The 17,780-nt window shown below is 44.5% G+C and overlaps 1 protein-coding gene across 3 annotated transcripts; it reads left to right on the top strand.

The window, feature by feature from the left end:
* Positions 1 to 1,350: 1,350 nt before the first annotated feature.
* snapc2 (small nuclear RNA activating complex, polypeptide 2) lies at positions 1,351 to 14,771 on the top strand. 3 transcript variants are annotated; one of them, XM_080486541.1, is made up of 6 exons: positions 1,351 to 1,733; positions 2,859 to 3,032; positions 3,539 to 3,644; positions 8,887 to 9,252; positions 10,876 to 10,964; positions 13,122 to 14,771. In XM_080486541.1, exons 1-6 carry the CDS (start codon positions 1,518 to 1,520, stop codon positions 13,407 to 13,409), a joined length of 1,239 nt encoding a protein of 412 aa, XP_080342667.1. In that variant the 5' UTR covers positions 1,351 to 1,517; the 3' UTR covers positions 13,410 to 14,771. The 3 variants fall into 3 exon arrangements, with proteins under 3 accessions (XP_080342667.1, XP_080342668.1, XP_080342669.1); XM_080486542.1 differs by having other exon boundaries at positions 8,887 to 9,225; positions 13,122 to 14,100; XM_080486543.1 differs by lacking the exon at positions 8,887 to 9,252 and having other exon boundaries at positions 13,122 to 14,100.
* The last annotated feature ends 3,009 nt before the right edge of the window (positions 14,772 to 17,780 follow it).

Below are 17,780 nucleotides of genomic sequence, written 5' to 3'. Positions count from 1 at the left end.
TAACCCCACAGTAAATACATGACTGTTTTCAAAATAAAGTACATAACCTATGTTCAAGTTCACCTGAATTCCGTCTCATGATTATGGTGGATTCCTTTCCTTGTACTGTGTACTGAGTCTGCCAAAATATTTTGTTGACCAATTCAACTCAACTTTATTTATGTAGTGCCAAATACAACACAGTCATTTCAAAGCATTATTCAGAGAAAAAACCCAAGAATTCCACATGAGCAAGAATAAGAAAATGGCGGCTGGCCAATAGAGGATGCTACTCTGAAACTGAAAAAAACACCAGAAAAATGCTAGTTTGTTGTTTATGGCAACACACTAACAATGAGTCCAGAACTGTATTTGCTTTATTTCCTCTCGATAATCTATGATAAAAGAGAAAGGCCCCGAGGAGGAGGGTTTAGTAGAGATTTTACCAATGACTGATCATTAATATAAGTGACTGACATAAATTAAAACCAATCTGCGTCGTTTGATGTCTGTGGTTTGGAGCAACTTTTAAATTGCCCATTGCCACACTTGCTCGGTCACCAGCTGAAGTCAGTTCTGGTTGGCTCTCACATGTTTCTACAAGACGTAGTGATGGGTATAATGCATTAAGTCTGTTACATCTAATTTATCTGTTTAAAAAGAGAAATTTGACTGAAAAGCTGCAGGTCAGGTTCAACTTTTTTCATTATAGTTATTTTCAAATGCACATAAACATAAATGTGTTCAAAATTTTGCAGATGTTAATGATTTATAAATGTTTAAATATGATCATATTTATTAATGACTGAAACTCTGAGAGCTCTAAATAGCACAGTTTATTTTGCAAGTCTTATTTGAGGCACACTCCTAAAACGCTTAAAAGACGGATTTGAGTTTTCTCTAAACTTGGGGTTACAGTCAGCCCAGCTTGTCATTTCAAGTAAACCAGACCCATTCACCATTTTTTAAAAGGGGCTAATTTAGATATCACCATTATTCTGATGATGAAAATAATGATCAAGTGAATGTGACTGACAATACGAGTCCTCATCCAAGATGGCGACAGACGGAGGCGTCTCCTTGTTTTCAATGTGATGGGCAGGCGAAAAGATGCATTTGGTTGGTTAATTAATCAATTTCGGCTGATTTCCATAACATTAGGCAGATTTATAAAGAATGTTACAAGATTAAAAAGTAAATACCTTTTGTAAATACCTGTGTTTTAACATTGCAAGAGAGTGACAACAAAGGATTTGTATTCTTCTAGTCTATTCTATATTTCAAGAAACTGATCAGTTCTAAAATAAATCCCATTTGAATTGCAAATAAGAATAAAAAATACCAAAACCGCTGGAGAATCACTTTTATTGTGAAGGCGAGCGAGCGGAAGTGTCGAGCAGATTCGTGATCGCGCAAATATGGAGCCTCCAAAACACTCTTGACAGAGAATAGAACCGAGACAGAGCAGAGGACAGGACCGAGACAGAGCAGAGGACAGAGCGGAAGACAGAGAGTACTTCTGGTCTGTCCTGGTCACGATGAAGCCGCCTCCACGCACTCGGAAAACGCCGACACGCATCGGGGAGCTCGCGGAGGCTCCGCGGCGTGCGGGCAGAGTCGCGTGTCAGTGGCAGCGCGCGGAGCAACATAAACTCCTGAAGGCTCTGAAAGCCCTCCACAAGACCGCAGAGCCCCACCGGGACATCGATTACTCCCTGCTGGAGGCCAAGCTGCCCAGCCGCCCGCTGGCGGAGGTAACCGACACTTCCTGGCAGGGCCGGATCCAGATATTTAGAAATACTGAGGTCCACCGCTCATCATCGTCCTGCTCATTAGTTACCAAGTAGAGTACAAAATTAATTCAAAATGGATTAATTTGCGAATTGAATTAGTGTGTGCGAATCCATGGAAAGAGACGTCATCTGCAGCAACAAGAAGTCAACCATAAAGACTCACTGAATTAGTTTTCATGAATGTTGATTGTTCACACTGCACACACACATTGAGAACATACAGGATTTAAAAAAATATTCACCTTTTTCAAATAGCAGGGAGCTCCTCCTGTCAGTTGAAATGACTCCTCGTTGCCTCCAACTGCATTTTCCAAGTCTTGAAATCCTCCATTGATGAAAACTGCGTTTGTTGTTTTTGTGTAAATGACATACAGATAAGAACCGCAGTCGGAATGTTCTGAAGCTAAAGCTCTAGGTCAGGATATTTCTTCTCCCACTTCATGTTCTAGTGTGAATGCTTTTCACCAAACTTTGATTTGGGGTAATTATGGTTAGAACTGCTTAAGAAGAGAGCGCTTAGGTCCATCTGTTAATGTTTTATTGTTAAGGCACTTCTTCAGTCCCTCTCCTTCCGCCTGCCCTCCTCCAGCTCTGAGTCCCGTCAATAAGCAGTGTTGACTCAAGCTAAACTTTACAAACAATGTTATGCTGAATGGCCGCTTGTGTCCCGACTGTTGTTGGGAGAAGAGTGGAATTGAAGTACAATGTTTACAGTGAGTTACCTCTGCTATGTTTCACCATCAGGTGCACTCTTCTTCATGGACACTTGGTTTGCCTGCCCTGTGCAGTTGTAGCGCCTCCTATGGTAACCTGGTGGAACTACTCATGAAACCACCCATTGTTAGGGGCATGAAAGGCCAAGGCCTCCATAGCTCCCTCTAGTGGAGGGAGGGTGAATGAAGGGTAACTTGTAGGATCATCAGTTAATCTTATCGGACAAACTGAACTTGGTGTTTTGTTTATACTGCTGCAGGGGGTTTATTCAAGTGCAGTAGCAGTACTCAGTACTTGTGTACTGCTGTGGTACTGGAGTAGTAAAGCGTGTTCTCCTCATGATCAGAAGGTGAAGCTCTGTGTGACCTTCAGATCCGCGCTATGGTGGAGCAGCTGAAGAAGCAGGTGATCTCCACCACGGCTGACCGGCTCCAGAAGGGGATGCGGGCGGAGCAGAGCGTCACGAAGCCTATCGAGAAGTGGACGGAGCTCGCTGCTGCGGTGACTGGAAGTCATGAAGAGGCCATCTCCGCCACTTTCTCTCAGGTACTGGTCGCTGAACTCACTCAGAGTTGGTTCATTAGCTGTTCTGAGATGAAAACTTCTTAAGTTTTCCACCAAAACTCTGCTTTATGCAGCATTTTGAAATCGATCAATCACAGCCTCTGTGGTGTAAAGACGGCAGCAGTTCAGAGGTGTAGTCTGCTTTAGGAGACCATGTGTACACAAGGGCTGAAAGTAAACCAGTCCATCATTTCCCTCAAGTCGTTTTACAAGTGGAAACATTTTACCTGAGAAACGTGACCGACTTCAGGGTTGAAGCTCACATGCTGTTTTGGTGTGTTCACCCACACACCACCAGGGGGCATAGCTGCTAGTTTTAACCACATTAAAGGTAAAAATGAGAAGATGAAATCAAGATAAGGCACGAAATTCCCCTGTCGAATAAGATAACTTGGAAAAGTATTTCTCCATGGAACTCAACGTTTAAAAGACAGAGGTGTGTGTGTTGTTCTGCTCTCAGTCTTCCTCTCCGTTGTCTTCTGTGTCAGATGCTGATCGTGTCGTCCACCGAGCCTTGTAGTCTGAGGAACTCTTACCCTCCTGTAGACCCTGCCGGGCGGCCAGCAACTGTCGGACCTCAGTCTTCTACAGCAGGTAAAAGGTGTAGTCCCACTCTGTCGGTCGCAGGGCGAGCAGGAGAAAACCACAGACGCAACACCTCCTCATACCGGGCTTCTCGTTTTACTTCCTGGTTTGATTCACGTGTGTCACAAAGAATCCTCGCTCTGAAGAATCCCCTTTGCGGTTCAGACTGAGGATGCAAGCGACGAGTCGGTTAAAATATTCACCTTCTCCTCGTCGGCAGCAGAAACACTTTAAACATGTTTATTGTGCCGTTTCACCGTCGGCCAGCTTCAGACAGCAGTCCTGGACGAATGAAGTGGGAGGTCAAGGTCACTTTAATTGTGTGTAGATTTGTCTCGCAGGCAGTGAGTGCATTTGGCACGCCATCAAAAACAAAACACGTAGAACCAGACAGGCAGCTTAATCCAGTGATGAGAAAACTAAACTGAACCAGTGTTTCAGTCACCAATAGAAACCATAAATACTAAACCCAAGAAAAAACCAGAGGGAGATAAAAGCCTTTTCTGAGATAAAAATCAGGCTAAAAACATCAAAAGTCACGATAATGAATGAAGTTAAGAACTAAAATGAATAAATAAGATAAAGTGCTTCTTATTCAGCTCAGTGACGGCGACAGGAACAAAGCTGATGTTATAACGGGGTAGAGGACGGGGGTCTTTACTGAGAACTTATGAAGCCATCCTCTACCTGGTTAGTGTACAGGGACGCTGGACACGACTGGGACTCACCAATCAGACGACTGGACCTGTTCAGTGAGATTTCCTCTAACGGAGGTGTGACCGAACCAGGCCCCAAAGCAAAAAGAGAAAACGGGCTTGTTGAAAATACGATAAACGGAGTCGAGACTGATCGGTCACACAGTCTCCTGAAGCAGCTGACGTTGTCGTGTAAACAGGGCCTAAGTGTTTGATCGTTGCATTATTTATTTGGACACAGCTGAATTAAAATTTTTGAGTTCTCAGGAACTTCAGTTTGTACAGAAATGTGCCTGATGGAGGTTGGAATCAACATTAAAACATGTTTGTGGATTTGTTTACATTTACATTTTCTAAACAAACACATTTGAAGAGTCTTTCAGAATCAGAGGTCAAGTGTAACAAATGTTCTTTCCATTTCTCATAATGTTTATATAGTGCAGCAGATAAATCATTTATTTCAGATGAATCGCACTAAACCTGGAACAAATCCCCCTCAGGAGTTACTTTTTAAAAAAATAAGCTGGCCACCTGAAATCCAAGATGACTGCCTTTTTCCCCAATATGTCGAGAGTCTTTTCCAGAGGACACGTGTGAATCAGGGATTGTTGGTGACTGCAGACGTGCAGCAAAGTCGGTTCAGGTGAACATGAACCTATTTACTGGACGAGTTGACCTGCCTTCAGTACTGGACATGGAGCAGGAACAGGCCCTTCAGTACTGGACATGGGGGAGCAGGAACAGGACCTTCAGTACTGGACATGGAGCAGGAACAGGCCCTTCAGTACTGAACCTGGAGCAGGAACAGGCCCTTCAGTACTGGACATGGGGGAGCAGTAACAGGCCCTTCAGTACTGAACCTGGAGCAGGAACAGGCCCTTCAGTACTGGACATGGGGGAGCAGTAACAGGCCCTTCAGTACTGAACACGGGGGAGCAGTAACAGGCCCTTCAGTACTGAACCTGGAGCAGGAACAGGCCCTTCAGTACTGAACCTGGAGCAGGAACAGGCCCTTCAGTACTGGACATGGGGGAGCAGTAACAGGCCCTTCAGTACTGGACATGGGGGAGCAGTAACAGGCCCTTCAGTACTGAACCTGGAGCAGGAACAGGCCCTTCAGTACTGGACATGGGGGAGCAGTAACAGGCCCTTCAGTACTGAACACGGAGGAGCAGTAACAGGCCCTTCAGTACTGAACCTGGAGCAGGAACAGGCCCTTCAGTACTGGACATGGGGGAGCAGTAACAGGCCCTTCAGTACTGGACATGGGGGAGCAGGAACAGGCCCTTCAGTACTGAACCTGGAGCAGGAACAGGCCCTTCAGTACTGGACATGGGGGAGCAGTAACAGGCCCTTCAGTACTGGACATGGGGGAGCAGGAACAGGCCCTTCAGTACTGGACATGGGGGAGCAGTAACAGGCCCTTCAGTACTGGACACGGGGGAGCAGGAACAGGCCCTTCAATACTGGACACGGGGGAGCAGGAACAGGCCGAGGCTGGTCTGCAGTACTAAGTCTCGTGTAATGAAGTATTTCTGGACGAGTCAGAAAATGAAACACTTTTCGAGCCATTTAAATTTGTTTTTCTATAATATTGGAGATGTGGACATTTTGTTAAGAAATGGTTGACAAAAGACATTATCAGGGACATTGCGAATGCCACACAGAAGACTGGATAAAGAATAATAAAATAGTTTAGAGTTTTTGTGTTTTCTCCTTTTGTATATATGCTTTATGGAGTACTTTATATTTCAATTCAGTTGTACCGTAGACATCTCAGAGCTAAGGTAGTAGATCTAGTGACGTTCCCACCACAACAGAACAACAATGACCAGATATGAAATGAATAATGGCCACTAACACAGAATAAGAGCAAAGAAAAGATCAAATGGAAAACGGAACATTATACATTAAACAAAAGCAATAGTCAATACAGTTTAAATACCTGTGAAGGTACATTATATGTATCACATAGTAGAACACTTTACAACAATGGGTATGACATGTTTGCTTATAAAATTTGTAATTTTAAGAAAAAGAGCATTTTTAACTGACTGGCCTCAAGCTGATTTATAATATAAATATACTTCAGCCCTATATACCAGAAGGTATCTTAGAAAAGTGACTACTCCTCACATTTTTGTGAACTTTTATATCTTTCGATGGGACAACGCTGAAGAAATGTCATCTCTTCAGTGTCTCATCAAAAGATATAATGAAATATTTACTGAAGTGTGAGGGGTGTACTCACTTTTGTGAGGTACTGTACATATCGCCCACCTTTATACAATAAAAACCAACATGCTGTTATTTATGAAGAGGGGGTGAGATTTGATAAGTTATACTTCTTCCTACCCCTTTTCAGACGTTCCAACAGATTAAATTGTTCTGCTGTTATTCATTCAGTTTGTTTGTTTGAGATATCTTGACTATTATGAACTGTTTATTTGATTTTGTGCATGTTCGAAATAAACAACGAAATTTATAAAGGATTAAACTCTAAAAAGCCGGAATATAGACTTTTCACATCGTAATCTTAAACTGTTCAAGTCACAAGCACAGATTTTCTATTCATTTATATCCTAAGACTATATGGGCTGCATTCTTTTCATATCAAAAATACTGCATGGATACTCTTACTGATTGTATAATATACGCTCATTTGTGGCCATAAATGATTGTTTATTATACATTCAGAAATAGTATAATATACAATAATTTTTTAGGCATAAATACTCAGGATACACGTGCTATATTAGATAAAAAGGAACAAAAATTGTTTTTAATGTTGCGCTGTTAAATAATTAACACATTCTGAATTTTCCACCAGCATTTCATTCTGTCGCATTTTATTTTGAATTGTCGCATTTTATTTTAAATGAGCACTTCCTGTCTGACAGTGGAGGGGAGCCTGAGAGTGGAGGTCCTGCAGCCAGACACTCTTGAATATGTCTGCGATAATCAAGAGCAAAATATTACTTTTTGCAGTAAAAATACACAGACTTACCCAGTTTGGATGATTCTGGTACCGACCATGAGGAATCTGATTTTTGAACTTCTGAACAACAAATAACCTTCTAGAACTTCTTGAGAGACAATGACAACAAAACTGAGCTGTTCAACTTCCTGTCGCAGAAGATTGCACAAATATCTCCACCCAACACAGCCATTGTGAGCAGACAAGACTATGTTGTTAGCAACCATGTAGTCAGCATGAATCTTATGGCATCTCTTAGTCATGAAGAAGCTGACAAGCCTCTTCCTCCATGCCAGGAATGCAACAGAAGAGGGCAGCAAAGTCCTGATGGTCGAAGCCAATGACACAGACGTTGTCGTCATCGTGACCTGCCAGCCCTTCAAGAGATTGGTTTAGAGCAGCTGTGGGTGGCTTTAGACAAGGACAACATATCTAATGATTCCCTGTGCCTGATCGTCATCATTCCATAGGACCAGAGACAAGCAGAGGGATTCTCTTCTTCCTTGCCTTCACAGGCTGTGATGTTGTATCAGGAGTCTGTGATAAAGGGAAGAAATCAGCAAGACAAACCTAGAATGTTTGTCCCGAGGCTCCTGATGTCTCCACAAAACTCAGCCAGTACCCACCAACAGTGGAAGTTTGAGGTGACGATGTATGACGGGTCTAGTACAGCTGCAGGCGTGGATGCAGCCAGACGAGACATGTTTGCCAGAAAGCGGTGACCTTATGAAGCCATTCCCCCAACTCGAGATTGATGTTACAGTTGTACTTTTGGATTCCATCTACTTTAAAACCTACTTTTTAACACCAAGATCAACTGAATCGGTTACTGCAGTGAGATTCTATAGTAAGGTTATATGCCAGAATGGTGGCCAGTGTGGAAAATGGCTGCCATCTTAGATTTCAGGTGGCCAGTGTATTTTTAATAAAAAAGTATTTTTAACTTGCCCCTAAAGGGTATTTGTGCCAAGTGTGGTGCTTGTATCACATTCTGAACGGTTGTTTCACTTTCTGTTGCACTGAAACATTTAGTGCACAGGAAAGCATAAAGTGAGACACTGCTCAGCACTGCCTCTACAGGCCGGCTTCAGTGGCTCCTCTCTCACTGTGGTTTCAGGTCCAACCAGTGTGATCACATATTTTATTGACTTGGAAAAACATTTACTGTTTATGGATGTGAGGACCTATAAAGTGTTTAGAGACCTTTTATTGGTAACGGATAGTTCCAAAGCTAACTACGCCCATATGTAATCTCTATTTTATGAGAATCAACTAGACGAGGCAGCGATTGTCTGTCTCTGCATGTCCCTGGGCACACGGGACCTTGGTCCACCACTGGGTTTTCATCCAGAGCAGCATCAGACAGGTGCTCTCTGCTGAAATGTTGATGAATAATTGATTTGGAACCTGCTCCTTCAGTTCACCAGTAACGTCACGTGTTTGGGCTGGATGCAGACGAAGGTTCCTGCACTGCGAGGAGGCCTCGTCTCACTGCTTGTTTGTCTTTCTGTGACTTTCCAAGATGAAACTAAACACTCAGATGTTAGGTCTAATCCAGCATGTTTCCTGCTTCCTGTAGAACGCCATCCTGGAACCAGAAGGACCTGCCCACTCGAGATCAAGACTCCGCCCCCAACACTCGGTGCAGTGGTTCGAGTCCCGAGCGCCCCGCCCGCTGCTGCCCGTGCTGGCCTCGGCCCGCCTCAGCAGCTTCAGAACCCCCTCTCCACCGAGCCTCACAGGCCCCACCCCTCCGCAGCTCCCCGACCACTCATTACACCGCCTGCCTCCTCCTCCTCCACCCCCCCCACCGCAGGTCGCCAATCCTCCACAGAAAACACTTCCAGGATGGTCGGGGGGAAAGACATGGTCGACTTTGAGAGGATCTACTGCTTCCTCAGCAGAATCCAGGAGCCCAGTGAGTTCCACCTGCTCACTCCCATGGGTGAGTCCCACCTTTTCACTCTCACGGGGGTGACTCCCACCTGCTCACCCTCACAGGTGTCAGTCCCAACCGCTCACCCTCATGGGGGTGAGTCCCACCCCCTCACCCTCTTAGAGGTGTTATTCCCACCTGCTTACCCTAATGGGGGTGAGTCCAACCCCCTCACCCTCTTAGAGGTGTTACTCCCACCTAATGAGGGTGAGTCCCACCCGCTCACCCTCTTAGAGGTGTTATTCCCACCTGCTTACCCTAATGGGGGTGAGTCCCACCCGCTCACCCTCTTAGAGGTGTTATTCCCACCTGCTTACCCTAATGGGGGTGAGTCCAACCCCCTCACCCTCTTAGAGGTGTTACTCCCACCTAATGGGGGTGAGTCCCACCCGCTCACCCTCTTAGAGGTGTTATTCCCACCTGCTTACCCTAATGGGGGTGAGTCCCACCCGCTCACCCTCTTAGAGGTGTTATTCCCACCTGCTTACCCTAATGGGGGTGAGTCCAACCCCCTCACCCTCTTAGAGGTGTTATTCCCACCTGCTTACCCTAATGGGGGTGAGTCCAACCCCCTCACCCTCTTAGAGGTGTTACTCCCACCTAATGGGGGTGAGTCCCACCCGCTCACCCTCTTAGAGGTGTTATTCCCACCTGCTTACCCTAATGGGGGTGAGTCCAACCCCCTCACCCTCTTAGAGGTGTTACTCCCACCTAATGGGGGTGAGTCCCACCCGCTCACCCTCTTAGAGGTGTTACTCCCACCTAATGGGGGTGACTCCCACCCGCTCACCCTCACGGGAGGTCAGTCCCACCCGCTCACCCTCATGGGGGTGAGTCCCACCCGCTCACTCTCTTAGAGGTGTTATTCCCACCTGCTTACCCTCATGGGGGTGAGTCCCCCCCCCCCCCCCCCCCTCACCCTCATGGGGGTGAGTCCCCCCCGATTCTTCAGGCCTGTTTATGAGAGGATTGAAGAAGGGTTGGTCATAACTGTTCACTACTGAAAACGGTCTCCTTAAAGCAGTGAACTCTGCAACAGCAGCAGCTTTCACTAAATCCTATGGAAATGAACATTTAATCCTGTTTTATAGCACTTTTAAAGACACTCTTAGGGTTCAGCACACCAGGACGACTTGTTTGTGGTATATCAAGCGGCCTCTAATGTATTTCACAAGAATTTCTTAGATAATGACTGTTTTTTCAGCAGCTGCTACTTAGAATAATCAAAATAGTTGTAAAAAAAGGCCAAACAAATGTAAGTCATAAATCCAGTAACATAACTTCAGTAATGTTTTCTGCTGTATTACTTCAAGTAAAATAATGTATAAAATACACAACATACATTCATGTTAATTAAAGTGCTGAATTGAATATAATTAAACTTCACAACCTATGAAATGCAAAGAAGTACCTGACAGGTGTGTCTGACCTCAGGCACTTTTTCCTCTTTCTGTCTTTAGTTTTTGTGATTTCATATGGAAGAAAAAGGTGGAGTAGAAATTAGAAGATGTGATCTGAAGCTGACATGTATTCATTTATTCCTCAGTGTCACGGTGAAGCTTCCTCCGGTTGTCTCTTGTAGAAATGTTTCTCTGTGAGTGTTGCTGCTATATAATGAACTCCTGTTTCCAGAGAGTGCCATTGTGTTGGACTTGCTCATGTCTCTCCCCGAAGAGCTGCGATTATTGGACTGCAACAAGCTGCACAAACACCTCACCCAGGTACACCCACCTCACCCAGATACACCCACCTCACCCAGGTACACCCACCTCACCCAGGTACACCCACCTCACCCAGATACACCCAGGTACACCCACCTCACCCAGGTACACCCACCTCACCCAGATACACCCACCTCACCCAGGTACACCCACCTCACCCAGGTACACCCACCTCACCCAGATACACCCAGGTACACCCACCTCACCCAGGTACACCCACCTCACCCAGGTACACCCAGATACATCTACCTCAACCATCTCACCCAGGTACACCCACCTCACCCAGATACACCCACCTCACCCAGGTACACCCACCTCACCCAGATACACTCAGGTACACCCACCTCACCCAGGTACACCCACCTCACCCAGATACACCCAGGTACACCCACCTCACCCAGGTACACCCACCTCACCCAGATACACCCACCTCACCCAGATACACCCAGGTACACCCACCTCACCCAGATACACCCACCTCACCCAGGTACACCCACCTCACCCAGATATACCCAGGTACACCCACCTCACCCAGGTACACCCACCTCACCCAGGTACACCCAGATACATCTACCTCAACCATCTCACCCAGGTACACCCACCTCACCCAGATACACCCAGGTACACCCACCTCACCCAGGTACACCCACCTCACCCAGGTACACCCAGATACATCTACCTCAACCATCTCACCCAGGTACACCCATCTGACCCAGGTACACCCAGGTACAGCTACCTCAATCATCTCACCCAGGTACACCCACCTCACCCAGGTACACCCAAGTACACCCACCTGACCCACCTCACCCAGGTACACCCATCTGACCCAGGTACACCCAGATACAGCTACCTCAACCATCTCACCCAGGTACACCCACCTCACCCAGGTACACCCACCTCACCCAGGTACACCCACCTGACCCAGGTATACCCAGGTACACCCAGATACACCCAGGTACACCCACCTCACCCAGGTACACCCACCTGACCCAGGTACACCCAGATACAGCTACCTCAACCATCTCACCCAGGTCGCACCACTTCCTGTGCCACTTCTGTATGTTTGTGTTCTGATTTGAGTTCATCGCCAGTAAATCCTCCTCAGTGGTTGAATGAAATGCTTTTACACACCTCATTCTAAATTTGACATGAGGTCTTTTTTCATGTCTGCACTAAAGTTTGCACTGTGGTGAAAATGTTCTGAATGTTGAAAACATGAATTAAAACAAACTACTGAGTTTAAAAATGAGAACATAACTTTAAAATAATCCAACATTTCCACTGAACATCACGAAAACAAGCACATTCATGAGTAGACGTGAGGAAGCGTGCAAAAGCATCACATTTCCTGGATTGACATCCAGGAAATGTGAGCTTATATTGACGGGAATAAGTATTTCATGTGGATAAATGTATTAAAGTTGGGATGCTCCTGTATAATTTGTATCAGTTGATCAGAGGAATTATTGACTTAGCGGTCGTATATTGACACTGGATGTAACATGTATTCAGGTCGTCAGTGTTGATGTGCTCAAGTTACTCCTTATCCAGTATTTCCTCTCAGTCAGACTGACTTTATCTGTCCTGGTATTACATATTTTTTTTAAATTTAATGTTTATTTTATCTTACTGTATTAATCCCCTTGGAGCAATGTCTTTACCAAATTGATAATAAGGTTTTTATTACATATGTGTATGCTCATATCTTGACTGTGCTCACCCCCGATCTCATGTTATTGTACTGCTGGCGTGCGTGTGTGTGTGTGTGTGTGTGTGTGTGTGTGTGTGTGTGTGTGTGTGTGTGTGTGTGTGTGTGTGTGTGTGTGTGTGTGTGTGTGTGTGTGTGTGTGTGTGTGTGTGTGTGTGTGTGTGTGTGTGTGTGTGTGTGTGTGTGTGTGTGTGTGTGTGTGTGTGTGTGTGTGTGTGTGTGTGTGTGTGTGTGTGTGTGTGTGTGTGTGTGTGTGTGTGTGTGTGTGTGTGTGTGTGTGTGTGTGTGTGTGTGTGTGTGTGTGTGTGTGTGTCCGTGTCCGTGTCCGTGTCCGCTGCACAATATGTAATGGCTCCAAAGATAAAGCAGTCATGTGTTAGTCAGAGGTCTAGATGAATTTCCCAGAGTGAAGCTCAGCAGTAACCAGACCGGTGTGTTCTGTGTCTCAGGTGTACCAGTGTTTCTTCAACCCCCGGGACTCCAAGACTGCAAACCAAACGTTTCATGAGCTGAGGGAAGGACTTTGTCTTCAGGCCAAGGGGCGGGCAGATACGGACCCTGGGAGTCAGCAGACCTCCGCTCCTCCACAAAGCACGCACAAGAACCTGCCGTCATGTGAAGCCGGCAGCCAATCAGAGGATGGGTGGGACGTCCCCCCTCTCAACCCTTTTATGGTGCCTCTGAGACTGTTACAGCGCAGAGAGGAAGATTTGAGAGGGCGATCATTTTTATCGTAACATTATTTTGTTGTCAGTATAATGACCCACTATAAAAGTCTAAACTGATATCCAATGATTGAAGTGCTTCTTGTACATTGAACCATTGGATGTTATTCAACTGCTCCAAATGAGACGACAACAAACCTGAAGAATGGAAACCTGGAACTTTCTGGAGAAATGACTCTGGGATGTCTGTGACCTGTTTTCACTCTTCTCACATAGTGTTGAATACAAATCTTTGTTACAGGGAAATCTTCCTCCAGAATTACTTTTTTTTTTATTTTCTTAGCAGAATCTCTGATTAAAAATCATTTACTATGGAGAAAAACACATTTCACCACTGTAGGTGTAATAGAGCTTAATACAGTGGTGACTTTAAGGGATTAGATTTAGCAGATATTTGAAATGAAAAGCTTCTGACAATCTGAGAACGTGTTATTGTCTCTGGATCCCAACAGCTGGTAACCTTCATAATGTGAGGAAGAGGAGGAAGTCTGGTGTTCAGCTACCTGCAGCAGGGCAACTTAATTCAAAGACACTTTAAATAAAACCTGTTATCTTGTTTGATTTTTTTAAATTTTTTTCAAAGATAATCTGACCAAAATGTAAAGTTCCATTGTATTTAATCAGTACTACCGTTTTCCTGCTCTGGCATTTCTGAGAACGCTGAAATGTAAAGTGCTTTACAAATAAACTGTTGTATTCATTCATATCCTATCACTTCATGAGGCATTGACAAAGAATGCAACCTAAGCGTGAGTGACGAGAAGCCAGCAAACACTGATACAGAAAGACAATAATAACCTGCTAATACACTGTGTGTGAGTGTGAGATCTGGACACACTGAAACCATCTGTGTTAATTAAAATGAATGCAGCAAACAAGCTCAATCTACAAAAACACCCTTCAAAGAAAGGAGATCGGTTCATAATCTCACACACACACATGGTGAGGTTGAGGTGAAGGTCATGGAATTGGCATTGACGTTGACGAGAACAAAGGACTTCCTGCGGATTCATCTTGAGCAATGATTGATAATCATGAGGTTACCGGAATATTTTCTTCATGGAACATCAGAGCATGCCAAGGGCGTGATTCAGCGATAACCGCTGCCTCAGAGGGTTGATAGTCCTGCCAGCCAGCAGAGCTTTTCTGTTGGGAGTTTGCACATGCCCCCTGTGCCTGCTCTGCTTTTCTCGCGGTACTCCAGCTTCGACCCTCCCTTCACAGACACGTGTGTTAGATGTGTGCTGCGTCTGTGTTCAGAGTTGGACCGGTGAGCTGTCCTGGGTGTGGTATGAGGCCCCATCCTCGTTGGCACATGTTGGAAAATGCTGAATAAGACACATCTTGCGATACAGATTAAACCTGTGAAACTGCTGAATGCTTTTATTGGATTTGCTTTTGTTGGTGTATGTTGTGTTTGACTTCGTGTCGAAAAGTTTCAGCAAACCAGAGAACACAGCTGCTAAGTTACCTTCTTAGGGTTTCTCAGCCTCGCACAGTTGCTGTCTTTTTCCAAAATGTGTTTGCTTATTTGGGTCATCATCTGCACAATTTGTCCCGTAGATATTTTTGATATGCAGGTAATTTCTGTCCCACAGACACACAGAGGAGTAGCAATCAGCCTCCTGCCTCGATTTATTCTGATGGGAAGAGAACCAGCGAATCAGCACACAGATGATAAGTTTGACATGTTGGCGAAGGAAACTGACTTAACCAATAGCTCTGAATTTGGGGAAGAAGAGAAAAAAAACTATCTAGGAGGTGATTGGTCCAAAAGTCAAACTTTAAGGACGTCACAGCAGACGGTATATCTTCTATATAATAAAATCCACAAATGAAGAATCAAAGTTTCATCACAACAGCAGCCCCCTGCTGAAGGCTGAACCTTCTTTAATACACCTTGAAAACAGACGCAATGAAAAGCAACGAAATGTTTTGTCAGAAGTAATAAATGACTCAATATTAATAAATCACTAGACATTAATCTATTAGTGTGAAGTCCTCCTGGTAGTTTGCACAATCTCGAAGGCACACTAGATAATACATATTCATGTTGACACACATGCTGAATGTGACGCGTCAGACTCAATTCTCACTGTTCTCCGTTTTTGCACCTTTACTATAGTTTATATTCTTTTAGCGTTTTAAAACAGGCCCTGAGAGTTTCTTCAGTTGCAGTAGGTGGTGTAAAATCTTGGCTTTTCTCAAGGGGTTATTGTCAGATGTTTGTCTTAGTCAGGGGTTCTCCCTGTACTGAAGTGTTCAATATCAAGTTCTTATTTTATTTATTTATTATTTTAATATAAATGTTTTTTTATTATCATTTTGATTTCAAATACAAAGATCACACAACATTTCCCCCGCAGACATTGAAGTACTCAGGATGAACTAAATGACTACTGGCATACATACGAGACTTAAGCATACTTGCATACAAACATGGCATACTACACAAACACGAAAGGTATGTGCCGAGTAGTACCTCAAGGGACATTAGAAACATTAAGCAGGTAGTGGCAAACTAAGAGAATGTGCCCAGATCTTTCAGTCCATGCTCGTCCATATAGACTCGTCCGTAGATTTAAACGATTTGTCTTTCAGCCAAAGGCTTTTTGCTTCGAAAGGGACAAGTTCCATAATGCTCCTGATCCAAAGTGAAGTAGTCGGTGTCGTGTCCAATATCCAGCGGAGGAGAATACAATAAAAATCTCCTGGCACTAAACAGCAGCACCTGAAGCCGTTTCAGTGAGGAAAGGTTTAGGTTCACTGCAGTGAGCTGAACACCCAAAATACAGGAAATGGGTTCCAGGGATAGTTTCTTTCTGAAAATAATAGCCATTTCTTTACATATACCACACCAGAATTCATTCACAAGAGGACAGTCAAATGTACAATGGAAATATGAGCCTTCACTAATTTTACATTTGTTACAATATATTGACAGCAAGGGGTTCAATTTGTTACGTCTCACTGGCGTAATCTGAAGCTGATGTAGGATTTTAAATTGTAATTCCCTGGCTTTAATGGTAGATAGGCAACCTGAGGAACTCCCACCCCATCCCACTCGTCATCAAACCCCAAAGTTTGATGACCTTTGACCTTCCCAAAGCGAAAAGGAGTGATCGTCCAAACTAGGAGGGAAGTTGGGATTTGAATGGAAAGGAGTAAGAAGCGAGAGGAAGCCCTCTTGATTTTCTAATTTCCTTGCAAGTCTCCAGGTTTTAAGGGCATTCTGTAAAATGAAGGTTTTTTTTGACATTAAGACAAACCCATTTCTTAGAAATATATAAGCTATTACAAAGAGAAACAGGGGTCACTGGGAAAGCCTCCAAGGTTAGCCAGGTGGAGTCCGGATCCACTTTGAACCAGTACCAGAAATAACTGCACAAACATGCAATTTGGTAGCGTTTAGTGTCTGTTACCCCGAGACCTCCCTGCTCCGGGGGGGGCGTTGTGAGACGGCAAGCTTTAATCTGGCCCACTTATTCTTCCAGAGAAACGAGGAGAGAACTGTTCAAAACTGAGAGTGATTTGCGCGTTGAGAGAGCAGGGATCATTTGAAACAAGAGTGACAGAGACAAAGCTGTCCATCTCGCAAGGTCGTCTTTAATCCTATGACTCAGAGGTATAAGGTTTGCTTTATACAGAAATTGATGGAGTAATCAAGCTCTTACTTTTGTTTTCCAGCTCAAGTGTAATCGAGAGAAGAGGTCAAAGTGTTTTAACAACATGGCTGGATTACACGTACACTTCACTTCATAAATGATAAAGGTGTATCTGTTTATGACTTTATTGCTCTTGACATCTTTGGAAAGACGGAGGTGAGATGCTTCCCGTTAAATTCCGTCAGGATTACTCACAAAGCAGTTTCAAATTAAAACTGTGAACATTAAACTTTGTGGTGGTCAGATTTTAGTCCCCCTCCTCTCAGCTTCACTTTGAAGAAATTCTCCTGATGAGGGACTTTATCTAGGATTCTCTCTCACTGCTGACCGATTATTTCAAGGCTCATTGTTTGTGTTCCCAGATCACAGAAAGTCCTGTTCACTCAAACCCTAAATGTCCCTGCAAAGTAACTCAGCCATCTTTTGATTGCTTTTGATTATGTGTTACTGAAAAGGGGAAGCCTCATACGAGGCTTTTATATTAATTTAAAAGTGTTTCTCATTTTCTTAGTGTAATTTCCCGCTGGCTTTTAATTCTGTTTAAATGTGTATAAATGTGCTGTTCTATCTCCCAGGTCATCCAGGCAGCGCTGCGACAACGCCGCCGCAGGCCGACGAGTTGGGCTTTCACCCGGAGCAACGACTGGTGGGAGAAGATAGTGCCTTGCTTCACAAGCACACAGTGGGTGCAGAACTTCTGGATGTCTGATGAGAACTT

This window comes from Lipophrys pholis (assembly GCF_963383615.2).
Source record: "Lipophrys pholis genome assembly, chromosome: 18".
Classification (NCBI taxonomy): Eukaryota; Metazoa; Chordata; class Actinopteri; order Blenniiformes; family Blenniidae; genus Lipophrys; species Lipophrys pholis.
This window is presented reverse-complemented; position numbering and strand designations above follow the sequence as displayed.